The sequence below is a fragment of the Oncorhynchus gorbuscha genome, linkage group LG07 (assembly GCF_021184085.1).
Source record: "Oncorhynchus gorbuscha isolate QuinsamMale2020 ecotype Even-year linkage group LG07, OgorEven_v1.0, whole genome shotgun sequence".
Classification (NCBI taxonomy): Eukaryota; Metazoa; Chordata; class Actinopteri; order Salmoniformes; family Salmonidae; genus Oncorhynchus; species Oncorhynchus gorbuscha.
Window position 1 is genome coordinate 87720146 of NC_060179.1, and position 20745 is coordinate 87740890.

At 45.2% G+C, this 20745-nt stretch overlaps 1 protein-coding gene across 6 annotated transcripts in view; it reads right to left on the bottom strand.

Moving 5' to 3' along the window:
• Positions 1-13801, bottom strand: part of LOC124040455 (protein jagged-1b-like) — a 210334-nt gene extending 196533 nt beyond the window's left edge. For all 6 annotated transcript variants that reach the window (XM_046357673.1, XM_046357674.1, XM_046357676.1 and 3 more), the window contains exons 1-2: positions 13448-13801; positions 12596-12901 (exon numbers count right to left, since the gene is read on the bottom strand). In XM_046357673.1, coding sequence (XP_046213629.1) covers positions 12596-12901; positions 13448-13525 — 384 coding nt within the window. In that variant the 5' untranslated portion in view covers positions 13526-13801. The remainder of the gene's footprint in view (positions 1-12595; positions 12902-13447) is intronic.
• Positions 13802-20745: the final 6944 nt, after the last annotated feature.

Consider the following 20745-nt stretch of genomic DNA (forward strand, 5'->3'; position numbering starts at 1 on the left):
CAAACCTTAACTGGAGTCAATCCCAAACCTTAACTGGAATCAATCCCAAACCTTAACCGGAGTCAATCCCAAACCTTAACCGGAGTCAATCCCAAACCTTAACCGGAGTCAATACCAAACCTTAACCGGAGTCAATCCCAAACCTTAACCGGAGTCAATACCAAACCTTAACTGGAGTCAATCCCAAACCTTAACTGGAGTCAATCCCAAACCTTAACTGGAGTCAATCCCAAACCTTAACTGGAGTCAATACCTCAAGATTTTCAGAGGTAATGACTAAACTTACAAAATGTGACTTTTGGAAACAACTTCTAAATTTTACATTTGAGAAACATGGATGAACTTTTGAATGACTACCTCATCTCTGTACCCCACACATACAATTATCAGTCGAGCAGTGCATTTCAAACACCGATTCAACCACAAACGATAAGCGAGGTTTTCCAATGCCTCACAAAGGGCACATATTGGTAGGTGTGTAAAATAATAATAATAATAATAAAAATAATAAAAAAGCAAACATTGAATAATATTTTTATTATAGTGAGTTTATTAAATGACACCTTGGATGGTGTATCAATACAACCAGTCACGCCAAAGATACAGGCGTCCTTCCTAACTCAGTTGCCGGGGGGAAAAGAACAAACAGTTTGAGTTTAATGGCTGTGATGAGAAAACTGGATCAACAATCAACAATACTAACCTAATTGACAGAGTGAAAAGAAGGAAGCCTGTACAGAATAAACTATATTCCAAAACATGCATCCTGTTTGCAACAAGGCACTAAAGTAATACTTCAGAAAATGTGGCAAAGCAATTCACTTTCGTCCTGAATACATATTAATGAGTACCACTCTCCATGTTTTTAAGCATAGTGGTGTCTGCATCATGTTATGGGTATGCTTGTAGGACTGGGGAGTTTTCAGGATGAAAAAGAAATGGCATGGAGCTAAGGCAAAATCCTAGAGGAAAACCTGGTTCAGTCTGCTTTCCACCAGACACTGGGAGATTAATTCAAATTTCAGCAGGACAAAACACAAGGCCAAATATACACAGCAATTGCTTCCAAAGAAGACAGTGAATGTTCCTGAGTGGCCAACTTAGACTTAAAATTGTACCTGAAAATCTGTGGCAAGACATGAACCATGGTTGTCTAGCAATGATCAACAACCAATGTGTCAGAGCTTGAAGAATTTAGAAAATAATGAAATGGGTAAATAATCCACAATCCAGGTGTGCAAAGAGTTACCCAGAGAGACTCACAGCTGTTCTCACTCTTAGAGACTCACCCAGAAAGACTCACAGCTGTAATCAATGCCAAAGGTGTGAATCTGGAATCTGGTGTGAATCTGGAAACAATCTGGAACTTTGAAGGTTTATGACATACAGTGGCTTGCGAAAGTATTCACCCCCTTTGGCGTTTTTTCCTATTTTGTTGCCTTACAACCTGGAATTAAAATAGATTTTTTGGGGGGATGTTGTATCATTTGATTTACACAACATGCCTTCAACTTTGTAGATGCATAATATATTTTATCATTAAACAAGAGAAACAAAAAACAGAACTTGAGCGTGCATAACGAATCACCGCCCCAATGTCAATACTTTGTTGAGCCACCTGCTGCAGCAATTATGGCACATCTAGCCACTGGGATGTTTTCGCATTCTTCAAGGCAAAACTGCTCCAGCTCCTTCAAGTTGGATGGGTTCCGCTGGTGTACAGCAATCTTTAAGTCATACTACATATTCTCAATTGGATTGAGGTCTGGGCTTTGAGAAAGCCATTCCAAGACATTTAAATGTTTCCCCTTAAACCACTTGAGTGTTGCTTTAGCAGTATGCTTAGGGTCATTGTCCTGCTGGAAGGTGAACCTCTGCCCCAGTTTCAAATCTCTGGAAGACTGAAACAGGTTTCCCTCAAGAATTTCTCTGTATTTAGCGCCATCCATCAATCCTTCAATTCTGACCAGTTTCCAAGTCCCTGCCGATGAAAAACATGATGTTCTCGGGGTGATGAGAGGTGTTGAGTTTGCACCAGACAGAGTTTTTCTTAATGGCCAAAAAGCTCAATTTTATTCTCCTCTGACCATAGTACCTTCTTCCATATGTTTGGGGAGTCTCCCACATGCCTTTTGGTGAACACCAAATGTGTTTGCTTATTTTTTTCTTTAAGCAATGGCTTTTTTTCTGGCCCCTTTTACGTAACGGACAGCTCTGTGGAGTTTACGGCTTAAAGTGCTCCTATGGACAGATACTCCAATCTCCGCAATGGAGCTTTGCAGCTCCTTCAGAGTTATCTTTGGTCTCTTTGTTGCCTCTCTGATTACTGCCCTCCTTGCCTGGTCCGTGAGATTAGATGGGCGGCCCTCTCTTGGCAGGTTTGTTGTGGTGCCATATTCTTTCCATTTATGAATGGATTTAATGGTGCTCAAAGTTACAGATATTTTTCATAACCCAACCCTGATCTGTACTTCTCTACAACTTTGTCCCTGACATATTTGGAGAGCTCCTTGGTCTTCATGGTGCCCCTTGCTTAGTGGTGTTGCTGACTCTGGGGCCTTTCAGAACAGGTGTATATATACACCGAGATCATGTGACACTTAACTAAAGTCCATCTGTGTGCAATCTAATTGTGTGACTTCAGAAGGTAATTGGTTGCACCAGATCTAATTTAGAGGCTTCATAGCAAAGGGGCTGAATACATATGCACGCACCACTTTTCAGTTGTCATTTTTTAAAAGATTTTTTTTTAAATAAACAAGTTATTTTTTTCATTTCACTTCACCAATTTGGACATATATAAACTTTATTTAACTGTGGCTAGATAACACTTCTGCTCCATCCTGGGTCTCTGACTCCTCTCTACAGATTAGGCGTCAAACAAAGAAACCAACAGTCCGACACCCTCAGCAAGAAACCAACAGTCCGTCACCCTCAGCAAGAAACCAACAGTCCATCACCCTCTGAAGCTCCTGAGGCACCTGGTTTATTGTGTCAAGGCAGGACAACAGGACCGTCACACCCTGCACCTCAAAACATGACTGCTAATCCCCTATGAACTGCCGTTCGGCAAAGGTTTGGACACACCTACTTAGGGCTCGGTGTCCGGCAGACGCACCACAGACCCCTCCATACTGTGGTAGACGGAGAAGGATACAGTGATTTATTTACAATTCAAGGCACACTTAAACAGCATGGCTACCACAGCATTCTGCAGCGATACACCACCCCATCTGGTTTGGGCTTAGTGGGACTATCATTTGTTTTTCAACAGGACAATGACCCAACACACCTCCAGGCTGTGTAAGAGCTATGACCAAGAAGGACAGTGATGGAGTGCTACAGTCCTTAGATGACCTGGCCTCCACAATCACCAGACCTCAACCCAAATGAGAAGGTTTGGTGTGGTGCTCAGCATATGTGGGAACTCCTTCAAGAGTTTTGGAAAAGCCTTCCAGGTGAAGCTGGATAAGAGAATGCCAAGAGTATGCAAAGCTGTCATCAAGGCAAGGGGTGGCTATTTTGAAGAAACTCAAAAACAAATCAAATTCTATTTTATATACACACTTTTTTTGGTTACAACATGATTCCACGTTATTTCATAGTTGATGTCTTCATTATTATTCTACAATGTAGAAAATAGTAAAAATAAAGAAAACCCTGGAATGACTAAGTGTTTCTAAAACGTTTGACCGGTACTGTAGTTAAACACATCTTGTAACCTTGTGGGGACACACAATTCAGTCCCATTCAAAATCAAATTTTCCCTAACCCGTACTCTTAACCTAACCCTACCCCAAACACAAAACTTTAACCCTAGCTCTTAACCCTGGTACTGAGAGAGAGATACAGTTGAAGTCGGAAGTTTACATACACCTTAGCCAAATACACTGCTCAAAAAAATACAGGGAACACTAAAATAACACATCCTAGATCTGAATGAAATATTCGTATTAAATATTTTTTTGTTTACATAGTTGAATGTGCTGACAACAAAATCACACAAAAATGATCAATGGAAATCAAATTTATCAACCCATGGAGGGTGTGAATTTGGAGTCACACTCAAAATTAGGCTGATCCAACTTTGATGTCCTTAAAACAAGTCAAAATGAGGCTCAGTAGTGTGTGTGGCCTCCACATGCCTGAATGACCTCCCTACAATGCCTGGGCATGCTCCTGATGAGGTGGTGGATGGTCTCCTGAGGGATCTCCTCCCAGACCTGGACTAAAGCATCTGCCAACTCCTGGACAGTCTGTGGTGCATGGACAGTCTGTGGTGGATGGAGCGAGACATGATGTCCCAGATGTGCTCAATTGGATTCAGGTCTGGTGAACGGGCGGGCCAGTCCATAGCATCAATGCCTTCACCTTGCAGGAACTGCTGACACACTCCAGCCACATGAGGTCTAGCATTGTCTTGCATTAGGAGGAACCCAGGGCCAACCGCACCAGCATATGGTCTCACAACGGACCGGGGATCTCATCTCGGTACCTAATGGCAGTCAGGCTACCTCTGGCGAGCACATGGAGGGTTGTGCGGCCCCCCAAAGAAATGCCACCCCACACCATGACTGACCCACCGCCAAACCGGTCATGCTGGAGGATGTTGCAGGCAGCAGAATGTTCTCCACGGCATCTCCAGACTGTCATGTCTGTCACATGTGCTCAGTGTGAACCTGCTTTCATCTGTGAAGAGCACAGGGCACATTTGTGGCCTGCTGGAGGTCATTTTGCAGGGCTCTGGCAGTGCTCCTCCTGCTCCTCCTTGCACAAAGGCGGAGGTAGCGGTCCTGCTGTTGGGTTGTTGCCCTCCTACGGCCTCCTCCACGTCTCCTGATGTACTAGCCTGTCTCCTGGTAGCGCCTCCATGCTCTGGACACTACGCTGACCGACACAGCAAACCTTCTTGCCACAGCTCACATTGATGTGCCATCCTGGATGAGCTGCACTACCTGAGCCACTTGTGTGGGTTGTAGACTCCGTCTCATGCTACCACTAGAGTGAAAGCACCGCCAGCATTCAAAAGTGTCCAAAACAAAACATCAGCCAGGAAGCTGAGAAGTGGTCTGTGGTCTGTGGTCCCCACCTGCAGAACCACTCCTTTATTGGGGGTGTCTTGCTAATTGCCTATAATTTCCACCTGTTGTCTATTCCATTTGCACAACAGCATGTGAAATTTATTGTCAATCGGTGTTGCTTCCTAAGTGGACAGTTTGATATCCCAGAAGTGTTGGGTGAATTTTGGCCCATTCCTCCTGACAGAGCTGGTGTAAATGAGTCAGGTTGGTAAGCCTCCTTGCTCGCACACACTTTTTCAGTTCTGCCCACAAGTTCTATATGGGATTGAGGTCAGAGTTTTGTGATGGCCACTCCAATACCATGACATTGTTGTCCTTAAGCCATTTTGCCACAACTCTGGAAGTACGCTTGGGGTTATTGTCCACTTGGAAGACCCATTTGTAATCAAGCTTTAACTTCCTGACTGATGTCTTGAAATGTTGCTTCAATATATCCACATAATTTCCCTTCCTCATGATTGCTATCTATTTTGTGAAGTGCACCCGTCCCTCCTGCAGCAAAGCAACCCCACAACATTTTTTATTTTACCTTTATTTAACCAGGTAGGCTAGTTGAGAACAAGTTCTCATTTGCAACTGCGACCTGGCCAAGATAAAGCAAAGCAGTTCGACACATACAACAACACAGAGTTACACATGGAATAAACAAAACATACAGTCAATAATACAGTAGAACAAAAGAAAACAAAAAGTCTATATACAGTGAGTGAAAATGAGGTAAGTTAAGGAAATAAATAGGCCATGGTGGCGAAGTAATTACAATATAGCAATTAAACACTGGAATGGTAGATCGGCAGAAGATGAATGTGCAGGTAGAGATACTGGGGTGCAAAGGAGCAAAATAAATAAATAAATACCAGTATGGGGATGAGGTAGGTAGATGGGCTGTTTATAGATGAGCTATGTACAGGTGCAGTGATCTGTGAGCTGCTCTGACAACTGGTGCTAAAAGTTAGTGAGGGAGATATGAGTCTCCAGCTTCAAAGATTTTTGCAATTCGTTCCAGTCATAGGCACCAGAGAACTGGAAAGAAAGACGACCAAAGGAGGAATTGGCTTTTGGGGTGACCAGTGAGATATACCTGCTGGAGCGCGTGCTACGAGTGGGTGCTGCTATGGTGACATGATGCTGCCACCCCCACAACATGATGCTGACACCCCAGTCCTTGGTTCCAAATATTGGGGAACATGCCAGAGCTGAGGATGATGTTAAAGAGTTTAATATTTAAGCCAATTGGAGTTTGAGGACTGTATATTTGATCATTTCATTGAGGATACCATCAACACCACAGAACCCACTTTTTGGGTTGGAGGGTTTTTCTTTTGTCCTGTAGTTCATTCAATGTAATTGGAGAATCCAGTGGGTCCTGGTCTTTAATAGTTGATTCTAAGATTTGTATTTGATCATGTATATGTTTTTTCTGTTTGTTCTTTGTTATAGAGCCAATAAGATTGGAGAAGTGGTTTACCCACATCTCCATTTTGGATAGATAACTCGTGTTTTACAATTTTCCCCAGAAGTGGTTAGCCTCTTTGGGATAGGGGGCAGCATTTTCACTTTTGGATAAATAGAGTGCCCAATTTCAACTTCCTGCTACTCATGCCAATAATACAAGATAAGCATATTATTAGTAGATTTGGATAGAAAACACTCTGAAGTTTCTAAAACTTATGTAGCAGGCAAAACCCTGAGGACAAACCATTCAGAATTATTATTTTTTAGGTCACTGTCTATTCAATGGGTTTTCATTGGGAAACGAGATTTCTTAGGAACCTGTTAGCAGTTCCTACCGCTTCCACTGGATGTCACCAGTCTTTGGAAATTGGTTGAGGTTATTAATTTAAGTTATTCCTTTGTGTAATGAAGAAGTACGGTCATCTTTGATCAGGGTAACGTCGTGTACTGTTTGAGAGTTGCGCAAGACTAGAAAAGTAGCGTTAGTTTGTGATCCTCCTGTATTGAAAACAGATAAACCAGTCTTCAATTTGATCGATTATCAACGTTTAAAAATACCTAAAGTTGTATTACAAAAGTAGTTTGAAATGTTTTGGCAAAGTTTACAGGTAACTTTTGAGATATTTTGTAGTCACGTTGCGCAAATTGGAAGCTGTTTTTTTTCCTGGATCAAATGCGCCAAATAAAGTGGACATTTTGGATATATATTGACGGAATTAACCGAACAACAGGACCATTTGTGATGTTTATGGGACATATTGGAGTGCCATCAAAAGAAGCTCGTCAAAGGTAAGGCATGATTTATATTTTATTTCTGCGTTTTGTGTGGGTCCTGCAGGGTTGAAATATGCTACTCTCTCTTTGTTTACTGTTGTGCTATCATCAGATAATAGCTTCTTATGCTTTCGCCGAAAAGCCCTTTTGAAATATGACATGTTGGCTGGATTCACAATGAGCGTAGCTTTAATTTGGTATCTTACATGTGTGATTTAAACTTTGAATTTTATCGTATTTTATTTGAGAGAGAGGTTAAACAGGTCAACATTTTTCTTAAGTTGTCTGTTAGACATTTTTAGTTTTGATAGGGAAGCTGAGAGGTCAAATATACTGTTTAGGTTTTCTACTGCCATGTTTACACCTTCACTGTTACAGTGGAACGTTTTACCCAGGAAATTGTCCAAAAGGGATTGAATTTGTTGTTGCCTTATTGTTTTTTGGTTGGTTTCCACACTACTTTCCTTCCATCTATAGCATTTCTTAATATTATTCAGTTCCTTTGATGCCTCATGATTGAGTATTGCTCTGTTCAAGTAGACTGTGATTTTGCTGTGGTCTGATAGGGGTGTCAGTGGGCTGAATGTGAACGCTCTGAGAGACTCTGGGTTGAGGTCAGTGATAAAGTAGTCTACAGTACTACTGCCAAGAGATGAGCTATAGGTGTACCTACCATAGGAGTCCCCTCGAAGCCTACCATTGACTATGTACATACCCAGCATGCAACAGAGCTGCAGGAGTTGTGACTCATTTTTGTTGGTTATGATGTCATAGTTGTGCCTTGGGAGGCATATGGCGGAGGGAATGCTGTCACCTCCAGGGTAGGTGTTTGTCCCCCTGTGTGCTGAGGGTATCTTCTCTGTGGCTGTGAATGGAGCTATTGTACATGGTTACAATCAGCTTGGCAGACTGTTCATCTCATTGACTTTAGATTTAGTCAACCCTGTGATGTTGTAGACATTGGCAGGACCTGGCGATCAGTTTGTCCACAGATAGTCGCCTGCACAAGCAGCACAAGGCTAAGGTCCATGTTGATATCAATGTCATGACAACTTGATAACACAAATTAACGAAAACAGAAAACTTTCCATAAGAAAAAAAGACTGTTTCAAGTCTCTCATTATAGTAAACTACCCGGACATGGGAACATTATTTAAATGGATGGACTTATCTCAGCAATGCTCTGATGACAGCTGTCCACGATAGGGTCAGACAGGGTTCCATTTCAGTCTTGATGGGTCTTGGCCCTAGTTGCCGTTGTACAGAACAACAGAGGAGGTCTTTCCCCATTGGTTAGGCCTAGAGGTTGCTATAATAGAATGGAGGCAGTCTTTCTTTGAGCTCAGTCTTCCTCCCCCTCCCAGGTGTCTCTGTACTTCAGCAAGCAGCAACAATCACCAGGGTTAGTTATCATATCAACTCTTTGTACTCAGAAAATTGATTGGCTCTTGTGGACAGACGGCAGAGGTGGGTGATTGGTTGGGTGCAACTGGTTGATAAAAAGGGACATGGAAAAAGGACTGAAGCTCTGCTGGGCCTGGAGCTGGCCTGCTGTCCCTCCCAGCTATGTCTGCCACTGGGCCTGGCCTGCTGTCCCTCCCAGCTATGTCTGCCACTGGGCCTGGCCTGCTGTCCCTCCCAGCTATGCCCGTCACTGGGCCTGGCCTGCTGTCCCTCCCAGCTATGCCAGTCACTGGGCCTGGCCTGCTGTCCCTCTCAGCTATGCCTGCCACTGGGCCTGGCCTGCTGTCCCTCCCAGCTATGCCTGCCACTGGGCCTGGCCTGTTGTCCCTCCCAACTATGTCTGCCACTGGGCCTGGCCTGCTGTCCCTCCCAGCTATGCCTGCCACTGGGCCTGGGCCGGCTGTCCTCCCAGCTATGTCTGCCACCGGGCCTGGTCTGCTGTCCCTCCCAGCTATGTCTGCCACTGGGCCTGGGCCTGGCCTGTTGTCCCTCCCAACTATGTCTGCCACTGGGCCTGGGCTTGGCCTGCTGTCCCTCCCGGCTATGTCTGCCACTGGGCCTGGCCTGCTGTCCCTCCCAGCTATGCCTGCCACTGGGCCTGGTCTGCTGTCCCTCCCAGCTATGCCCGTCACTGGGCCTGTGGCTTTGATTGGGTCCCTCTCGTCCCTTCACACTTGGTTGGAACTCAGGCATTTCCTTAACCACACCACTCACACTCCACTGCTGTACTTAATGAGGATTGGCCTGGCTATCCATCCACACGCTGTGACAGTATAAAGACAACCAGCTCAGCCAAAAGCGTCTTCAGCATTCCCCCTATCTTGATATAAACTAGTTATTAAAGTAAGTAGTTAGACAACTTATTAACATTCAGCGAACCATGCTTTCCAGACACAGACAAACAGAGACAGACAAACAGACAGACAAACAGAGAGAAACAGAAAGAGAGAGAGAGACAGAGAGAAACACAGACAGACAAACAGAAAGAGAGAGAGACACAGAGAGAAACAGAAAGAGAGAGAGACACAGAGAGAAACAGAAAGAGAGAGAGACACAGAGAGAAACAGAAAGAGAGAGAGACACAGAGAGAAACAGAAAGAGAGAGAGACACAGAGAGAAACAGAAAGAGAGAGAGACACAGAGAGAAACAGAAAGAGAGAGAGACAGACAAACCGAGAGAGACAAACCGAGACAGACAAACCGAGAGAGACAAACCGAGAGAGACAAACCGAGAGAGACAAACCGAGAGAGACAAACCGAGAGAGACAAACCGAGAGAGACAGACAGAGAGAGACAAACCGAGAGAGACAAACCGAGAGAGACACAGAGAGAGACACAGAGAGAGACACAGAGAGAGACAAACCGAGAGAGACACAGAGAGAGACAAACCGAGAGAGACAGAGAGAGACAAACCGAGAGAGACACAGAGAGAGACACAGAGAGAGACACAGAGAGAGACAGAGAGAGAGAGAGACACAGAGAGAGAGAGACACACAGAGAGAGAGAGAGACACAGAGAGAGAGAGACACACAGAGAGAGAGAGACACACAGAGAGAGAGAGACACAGAGAGAGAGAGACACAGAGAGAGAGAGACACAGAGAGAGAGAGACACAGAGAGAGAGACACAGAGAGAGAGAGACACAGAGAGAGAGAGACACAGAGAGAGAGAGACACAGAGAGAGAGAGAGACAGAGAGAGAGCAGGAGACAGAGAGAGAAAAAGAGACAGACAGGCTCAATGGCCCTTTGGACAGGGACCATGGTGACAGGGAAGGACCAGCCAGGCTGACTGTTCCACCTTACTGCACCCTGTGTGTGGCAGCCTCGGGAAGCATTCTGAAAACTACAAACTGTCCCAAATTCAGATCTGTTTAAAATCACCAAGATATGCATTTAGCGGCACACCGTCTGTATTTGAGTATTTTGAAAGTTATATAATCTTGAAAACTTGATTACTGACATGCAAAGCATTTTGGGGATTATATCAACAATTGACTGAGGAAACAAATACCAAGAGAGCTTTTGGATGGAATTTCCCTTTAAAAGGGTTGACTTTTGCCAAAAAGTAAAACCAGCATTCAAAGAGTCCATTATGTTTTTTACTAATTCCATTGAGCTAAAAATAGCAAACACTTCGTTTGACTGTTTTAAAAGACTTCTCAGATACTGGGGAGGAGGAACTAGGTTGTACATGTCAATTTCCAGTCTGCCTATACAACCCATCAAGCAGTAATGCACTACTATTGGGACATTTCTATTGGTTACATTGCAACAGGAAAGATGAATCATGCATATCTATCTATCGATCTAGATCTTATGAAATAGGCCTAGAACTTGAACCCAGATCTGACAGCAGCATGTAGGGACTAGGAGGAAGAACATAGTGGGGCTGGAGAAGAGTGAAACCTGGGCCAAGTTGTTTAACGTTGCAGAACGCCACCAATACAGCTGATGTTAAGAGGCATACATGTTCTACATTGCATATTTCTATCTGAGTGTTCAAACGTTTTCGTCCTGCGGAACGCTCCCCTTAAGGGTCAAATTAGTCTCTTCCCAAAGCTGTAGTGGAGTGCCCCGAGTGAGTCTGCCAGGCAAGACTAGAGTCATACCACATGTTTACTGTCTCTTGTTCATATCAACACTGGGGTTAGTAAACCACAATCTCCCACACAACATCATAACACCAAACCAGAGTCCCTGTCACAACATGACATTAATTCACAGTGTAAGAATTGAGGTGGGAACCAGAACAGACATGATCAAAGGGTGGAGTCCTCTGACAACTTGGGGCCAGCTGGATAAAGGGTGGAATAGTAACAACTTGGGGCCAGCTGGAAACAGGGTGGAATATTAACAACTTGGGGCCAGCTGGATACAGGGTGGAATAGTAACAACTTGGGGCCAGCTGGATACAGAATACAGGGTGGAATAGTAACAACTTGGGGCCAGCTGGATACAGAGTGGAATAGTAACAACTTGGGGCCAGCTGGATACAGGGTGGAATAGTAACAACTTGGGGCCAGCTGGAAACAGGGTGGAATAGTAACAACTTGGGGCCAGCTGGATACAGAGTGGAATAGTAACAACTTGGGGCCAGCTGGATACAGAGTGGAATAGTAACAACTTGGGGCCAGCTGGATACAGAGTGGAATAGTAACAACTTGGGGCCAGCTGGATACAGAATACAGGGTGGAATAGTAACAACTTGGGGCCAGCTGGATAAAGGGTGGAATAGTAACAACTTGGGGCCAGCTGGATACAGGGTGGAATAGTAACAACTTGGGGCCAGCTGGAAACAGGGTGGAATAGTAACAACTTGGGGCCAGCTGGATACAGAGTGGAATAGTAACAACTTGGGGCCAGCTGGATACAGAGTGGAATAGTAACAACTTGGGGCCAGCTGGATACAGGGTGGAATAGTAACAACTTGGGGCCAGCTGGATAACAGAACTCCATGGGGCAACCTCTGCCAGATGTTATTGATAGAAGAATACTCTGAATGAAGAAATAAAAAAAACTCATCCTACTGTATGCTCTCTATATTTCTAGCATTATAATGACTGGCATAATTTAAATCGTGGATTTATCTTTGTAGAAAACAAATGACAATTTCACACCTGTGGTCTGGTGAATTAGTTAATGAGGACGCCATAGAGATCTCCCGTGTGATTGATTGGCAGTATAATTGCAAATATAACCGTGCTAAAGTTACATCCCATAACACGTATTTTTTTAAACCACCAAAATATTATGGTTATCCTGTTTTAACAGTCTAGCCTAATTATTTTAGGTCACTGAAGAGGTCGAAGATAGTTACTTACTGGCCAGGCAAAACTGAACGGCAAAACAATCCTGGATCCTTCATTCCTCGCAGAGCTCTTCAAAGAAAATACATTTCCTCCCAGGACAGGCGTAGATCCGGACCCGAAACTGCACGGTCCCGCAGCCGAGACCCGCGACTGGTATTCCTTCAAACACACTTTAAAATACGTATCACACTCATCCATCCTGCATTTCCGATCCCCGGTGATCCGTGAACCGTCACAACACTGCCCGTTAAGAAGCTCGCCGTTCCGGTTGTTCATCGATAAGATGTCCAACTCGAACTGACCGGTTCCCTCCACCACCTGTTGGTAAAGCAGAACCAAGAAACGGTGAAACCGCTGGACATGGAGAGATTGTAACGGCGCAGACATTCGGTGCAGTTCGATTTTATAGATTCCTGCAAAGTAAAGTGTTGCTGAGAATTCCACATTTCGTGGAGTTAAAATCTCAGCGAAGCAAAGTGAAATTATTGCACTGCAAATAGATAGTCAGCTAGAAAAAACTTTTTAAAAAACAGTTGCAAGCGCATCTACAAAACTATGTAAACTGTGGATAATATCACACTAATTGAACCATAAAGTTCTCGAAAACAACTAAATGTGACTTGTTAAACACATTTGACCGGGCAAAACTCAAAACGGGCTTAGTGAGGAGGGTTGCACCCGATCAATGCAGTCCAACAACACAGAAAAACACAAACAACCATAGAACTTATAGACTCTAACTAGACATTTCCCACAGTCCGAACATGATGTTTTAAATCAAAGTAGCATACTGAAGAATCAATGCGTCCACAGTAGCCCTCTGGGCATATTCCACAATGTGCAACAGTAAAGTAATCCACATACCTTTGCATAAAACCACAACAATAACGCATGTAAACAAAAAGCAGCAACGCCAACAACTGAGCCCAGTCTCAAAATCATGTCTCTGGTGTTGTCTTGCCGCTCCGCTTGGAAACTAGACCGCGTCTGGCCGATTAAAAGCACCAACGCACTTCTCCAATGTAAAACATGCACGGAGTAGAGAACAAGACCTTCCCCAACAAGACACAGATTTTTTTTAGATAAAAAAGCTTCCTTTTTCCTCTCCTCTGTCTGCTCAGGGTCTTCTAGTCAGTTCGTATCTTTATATTCTATTTAGTTATCTGCAGAAAAAAGCATGCAGGTTGATTTACTCTGTCTGTCCACAGCTGATCTGAAAGCTTGTCCGAATTACACACAAAGTGACTGGCAAGAACGCTGATTTACATATATTCATGAGGCAAGGAGTAGAAGACCACGCCTCTGTGTGTTGCTTTTTGACCAGCCTTGTTCTAATCTACAGTTACAAATTGCAATTCGTACAGTATTTTGACGAATTTGCAAAACGTATGTTATACATTGAAATTGGTTGTGACTAACTTTGGCTACATATTTAACATGTTTGTTTTCTAAACTGATGAATCAGCCCCATGAGTGAGTCTGAGAATTCAGATTATGTAGACAATAAACTTGGAGAAATTCCCCGTTTCTGGCACATTATTTGTTATTTATAATGTGGAATACTGATCGTGTTTAAAGAACCAATGTGTCCTATGATGAGTGTTGTTTGTCAGGCCGTTTAGGCTCCTCTTGTCTTCTATAAAGTCCTGTTAGGCTCCTCTTATCTTCTATAAAGTCCTGTTAGGCTCCTCTTGTCTTCTATAAAGTCATGTTAGGCTCCTCTTATCTTCTATAAAGTACTGTTAGGCGCCTCTTGTCTTCTATAAAGTCCTGTTAGGCTCCTCTTGTCTTCTATAAAGTCCTGTTAGGCTCCTCTTGTCTTCTATAAAGTCCTGTTAGGCTCCTCTTATCTTCTATAAAGTCCTGTTAGGCTCCTCTTGTCTTCTATAAAGTCCTGTTAGCCTCCTCTTGTCTTCTATAAAGTCATGTTAGGCTCCTCTTGTCTTCTATAAAGTCCTTTTAGGGTCCTCTTGTCTTCTATAAAGTCCTGTTAGGCTCCTCTTGTCTTCTATAAAGTCCTGTTAGGCTCCTCTTGTCTTCTATAAAGTCCTGTTAGGCTCCTCTTGTCTTCTATAAAGCTCCTCTTGTCTTCTATAAAGTCCTGTTAGGCTCCTCTTGTCTTCTATAAAGTCCTGTTAGGCTCCTCTTGTCTTCTATAAAGTCCTGCTAGGCTCCTTTTGTCTTCTATAAAGTCCTGTTAGGCACCTCTTGTCTTCTATAAAGGTTCTAAATGGGTCGTGGGTGTGTGGTTCTAAATGGGTCATGGATGTGTGGTTCTAAATGGGTCATGGGTGTGTGGTTCTAAATGGGACATGGGTGTGTGGTTCTAAATGGGTCATGGGTGTGTGGTTCTAAATGGGTCGTGGTTGTGTGGTTCTAAATGGGACATGGGTGTGTGGTTCTAAATGGGTCGTGGGTATGTGGTTCTAAATGGGACATGGGTGTGTGGTTCTAAATGGGTCGTGGGTGTGTGGTTCTAAATTGGTGGTGGGTGTTTGGTTCTAAATGGGTCGTGGGTGTGTGGTTCTAAATGGGTCATGGGTGTGTGGTTCTAAATGTGACATGGGTGTGTGGTTCTAAATGGGTCATGGGTGTGTGGTTCTAAATGGGTCATGGTGGTTCTAAATGGGACATGGGTGTGTGGTTCTAAATGGGACATGGGTGTGTGGTTCTAAATGGGACATGGTGGATCTAAATGGGTCATGGATGTGTGGTTCCTAATGGGTCATGGTGGTTGTAAATGGGTCATGGGTGTGTGGTTCTAAATGGGTCGTGGTGGATCTAAATGGGTCATGGGTGTGTGGTTCTAAATGGGTCATGGTGGATCTAAATGGGTCATGGGTGTGTGGTTCTAAATGGGTCATGGTGGATCTAAATGGGTCATGGGTGTGTGGTTCTAAATGGGTCATGGTGGATCTAAATGGGTCATGGGTGTGTGGTTCTAAATGGGTCTCTGTATGATTCCTCCACTTCTCCATCTGCTGAACCAAAACTACCTGACGCCATCATTCTTCCCATGGTCCACATAAGAGGCTCCTTGTGGAGTAGTGCTGTATTGTGACTGCAGCCAGACACATGCTAGAAGAACATATAGTGAGAATGACTCACAGTCCTGAGGGGTTGTCATCTGTTTTTGACACACTCCATTGATCAATACCAGCAAATCATGTAAATGAGAGCTTCCACACAACTTGTTACCCTGGCCGGTCAGTCTCTGGGTAAAAGGCAAGGATGATAAACCAACATACTGAAACAGTACACAGTGGAGCCCTCCAGGACTACAGTCTAGTGGGATCAATACACAGTGGAGCCCTCCAGGACTACAGTCTAGTGTAGTGGGATCAATACACAGTGGAGCCCTCCAGGACTACAGTCTAGTGGGATCAATACACAGTGGAGCCCTCCAGGACTACAGTCTACTCTAGTGGGATCAATACACAGTGGAGCCCCCCTTGACTACAGTCTAGTGGGATCAATACACAGTGGAGCCCTCCAGGACTACAGTCTAGTGTAGTGGGATCAATACACAGTGGAGCCCTCCAGGACTACAGTCTAGTGGGATCAATACACAGTGGAGCTCTCCAGGACTACAGTATAGTGTAGTGGGATCAATACACAGTGGAGCCCTCCAGGACTACAGTCTAGTGGGATCAATACACAGTGGAGCCCTCCAGGACTACAGTCTACTCTAGTGGGATCAATACACAGTGGAGCCCTCCAGGACTACAGTCTAGTGTAGTGGGATCAATACACAGTGGAGCCCTCCAGGACTACAGTCTAGTGGGATCAATACACAGTGGAGCTCTCCAGGACTACAGTCTAGTGGGATCAATACACAGTAGAGCCCTCCAGGACTACAGCCTAGTGGGATCAATACACAGTAGAGCCCTCCAGGACTACAGTCTAGTGTAGTGGGATCAATACACAGTGGAGCCCTTCAGGACTACAGTCTAGTGGGAACAATACACAGTGGAGCCCTCCAGGACTACAGTCTAGTGGGATCAATACACAGTGGAGCCCTCCAGGACTACAGTCTAGTCTGGTGGGATCAATACACAGTGGAGCCCTCTAGGACTACAGTCTAGTCTAGTGGGATCAATACACAGTGGAGCCCTCCAGGACTACAGTCTAGTGTAGTGGGATCAATACACAGTGGAGCCCTCCAGGACTACAGTCTAGTCTAGTGGGATCTATACACCGTGGAGCCCTCTAGGACTACAGTCTAGTGGGATCAATACACAGTGGAGCCCTTCAAGACTACAGTCTAGTGTAGTGGGATCAATACACAGTAGAGCCCTCTAGGACTACAGTCTAGTGGGATCAATACACAGTGGAGCCCTCCAGGACTACAGTCTAGTGGGATCAATACACAGTGGAGCCCTCCAGGACTACAGTCTAGTGTGATCAATACTCAGTAGAGCCCTCCAGGACTACAGTCTAGTGTAGTGGGATCAATACACAGTGGAGCCCTCCAGGACTACAGTCTAGTCTATGGGGATCAATACACAGTGGAGCCCTCCAGGACTACAGTCTAGTCTATGGGGATCAATACACAGTGGAGCCCTCCAGGACTACAGTCTAGTGGGATCAATACACAGTGGAGCCCTCCAGGACTACAGTCTAGTGTAGTGGGATCAATACACAGTGGAGCCCTCGAGGACTACAGTCTAGTGGGATCAATACACAGTGGAGCCCTCCAGGACTACAGTCTAGTGGGATCAATACACAGTGGAGCCCTCCAAGACTACAGTCTAGTGTAGTGGGATCAATACACAGTGGAGCCCTCCAGGACTACAGTCTAGTGTAGTGGGATCAATACACAGTGGAGCCCTCCAGGACTACAGTCTAGTGTAGTGAGATCAATACACAGTGGAGCCCTCCAGGACTACAGTCTAGTGTAGTGGGATCAATACACAGTGGAGCTCTCCAGGACTACATTTACATTTACATTTAAGTCATTTAGCAGACGCTCTTATCCAGAGCGACTTACTACAGTCTAGTGTAGTGGGATCAATACACAGTGGAGCCCTCCAGGACTACAGTCTAGTGGGATCAATACACAGTGGAGCCCTCCAGTTCTACAGTCTAGTGGGATCAATACACAGTGGAGCTCTCCAGGACTACATTTACATTTACATTTAAGTCATTTAGCAGACGCTCTTATCCAGAGCGACTTACTACAGTCTAGTGTAGTGGGATCAATACACAGTGGAGCCCTCCAGGACTACAGTCTAGTGGGATCAATACACAGTGGAGCCCTCCAGGACTACAGCCTAGTGGGATCAATACACAGTGGAGCCCTCCAGGACTACAGTCTAGTGGGATCAATACACAGTGGAGCCCTCCAGGACTACAGCCTAGTGGGATCAATACACAGTGGAGCCCTCCAGGACTACAGTCTAGTGTAGTGGGATCAATACACAGTGGAGCCCTCCAGGACTACAGTCTAGTGGGATCAATACACAGTGGAGCTCTCCAGGACTACAGTCTAGTGTAGTGGGATCAATACACAGTGGAGCCCTCCAGGACTACAATCTAGTGGGATCAATACACAGTGGAGCCCTCCAGGACTACAGCCTAGTGGGATCAATACACAGTGGAGCCCTCCAGGACTACAGTCTAGTGGGATCAATACACAGTGGAGCCCTCCAGGACTACAGTCTAGTCTAGTGGGATCAATACACAGTAGAGCCCTCCAGGACTACAGTCTAGTGTAGTGGGATCAATACACAGTGGAGCCCTCCAGGACTACAGTCTAGTGGGATCAATACACAGTGGAGCCCTCCAGGACTACAGTCTAGTGTAGTGGGATCAATACACAGTAGAGCCCTCCAGGACTACAGTCTAGTGGGATCAATACACAGTGGAGCCCTCCAGGACTACAGTCTAGTCTAGTGGGATCAATACACAGTAGAGCCCTCCAGGACTACAGTCTAGTGTAGTGGGATCAATACACAGTGGAGCCCTCCAGGACTACAGTCTAGTGGGATCAATACACAGTGGAGCCCTCCAGGACTACAGTCTAGTGTAGTGGGATCAATACACAGTGGAGCCCTCCAGGACTACAGTCTAGTGGGATCAATACACAGTGGAGCCCTCCAGGACTACAGTCTATTATAGTGGGATCAATACACAGTGGAGCCCTCCAGGACTACAGTCTAGTGGGATCAATTCACAGTGGAGCCCTCCAGGACTACAGTCTATTGGCAACAGCCTAGTGTAGTGGGATCCTAATCCTAGGACCATGCCTCAGCACTACCTGGCCTGATGACGCCTTGCTGTCCCCAGTCCACCTGGCCGTGCTGCTGCTCCAGTTTCAACTGTTCTGCCTATGGAACCCTGATCTGTTCACCGGACGTGCTACCTTCCCAGACTTGCTGTTTTCAACTCTCTGGAGACAGCAGGAGAGGTAGAGCTACTTTTAATGATCGGCTATGAAAAGCCAACTGATATTTACTCTTGAGGTGCTGACTTGTTGCACCCTCAAAAACTACTGTGATTATTATTATTGGACCATGCTGGTCATTTATGAACATTTGAACATCTTGGCCATGTTCTGTTATAATCTCCCCCCGGCACAACCAGAAGAGGACTGGCCACCCCTCATAGCCTGGTTCCTCTCTAGGTTTCTTCCTAGGTTTTGGTCTTTCAAGGGAGTTTTTCCTAGCCACTGTGCTTCTACACCTGCATTGTTTGCTGTTTGGGGTTTTAGGCTGGGTTTCTGTACGGCACTTTGAGATATCAGCTGATGTAAGAAGGGCAATATAAATACATTTGATTTGATTTGACTGCTGATCTGCATTGTAACTGCCCTGATAGGTCTTGCAAGCTGGAGATAAGGGAGGATTGGAGGCTGGAGATAAGGGAGGATTGGAGGCTGGAGAAAAGGGAGGATTGGAGGCTGGAGTGGAGGGAGCATCGGAAGCTGGAATGGAGGGAGCATTGGAAGCTGGAGTGGAGGGAGCATTGGAAGCTGGAGTGGAGGGAGCATTGGAAGCTGGAGTGGAGGGAGCATTGGAAGCTGGAGTGGAGGGAGCATTGGAAGCTGGAATGGAGGGAGCATTGGAAGCTGGAGTGGAGGGAGCATCGGAAGCTGGAATGGAGGGAGCATTGGAAGCTGGAGTGGAGGGAGCATCGGAAGCTGGAATGGAGGGAGCATCGGAAGCTGGAGAGGAGGGAGCATCGGAAGCTGGAATGGAGGGAGCATTGGAAGCTGGAGTGGAGGGAGCATCGGAAGCTGGAATGGAGGGAGCATTGGAAGCTGGAGTGGAGGGAGCATCGGAAGCTGGAATGGAGGGAGCATTGGAAGCTGGAGTGGAGGGAGCATCGGAAGCTGGAATGGAGGGAGCATTGGAAGCTGGAGTGGAGGGAGCATCGGAAGCTGGAATGGAGGGAGCATTGGAAGCTGGAGTGGAGGGAGCATTGGAAGCTGGAGTGGGGGGAGCATTGGAAGCTGGAGATGAGATTGTGGTAGGCCTTCATTGTAAATAAGAATTGGTTCTTAACTGACTTGCCAAGTTAAATAAAGGTTAAATTAAATAATTGGGTGGATTGGAAGCTGAAGATGAGTGACGATCGTTGCTGTCTGTTGTTGTTTGATTGAGAGAAGACTTGTCCTACCAACCCAGCAAAATGAGGAAGCATGGAAAATATCTAATAAAATTTAAAAAATCTAATCAAACAAGTTGGTTTTGCTCAATATACTGTATTATATTATATACATTATGTCCCGGCATTGCATGTAAATGAATAGAGTTCAAAAGCTAGAAGGAAGTGTACCACAGAAAGTACATTGTTTGCAATTTCCTGTCTGTGAGGTTGAAGGTTAATGGTAGCCTATAGGAGGTTTCCTCTTTGTCTCCTCTCCTTTAATGCCCTCTAGACATTCTTCTCCTGTAGCCCTGTCGGCTTCTCAGGTTACCCATCTAATTTAAACACCCTTTCTTTCTGTAATAAGGGTTCATTGGCCTAACTCTTAACCCTCTGGAGACTGGAGATCTCTTGTCAAAGGACTGGCCCTAATTATACACTCATTTCCATTTTCATGGTGGTGGTGTTTTGTCCAGTCAGACTGACTGACAGACAGGGGTTGTGAAAGGAAAGGGTTTTTGTGGTGGAGGGGGGGGGGTCCCATCTGTCCAGGCTAGCTGCCCCAGTGACCT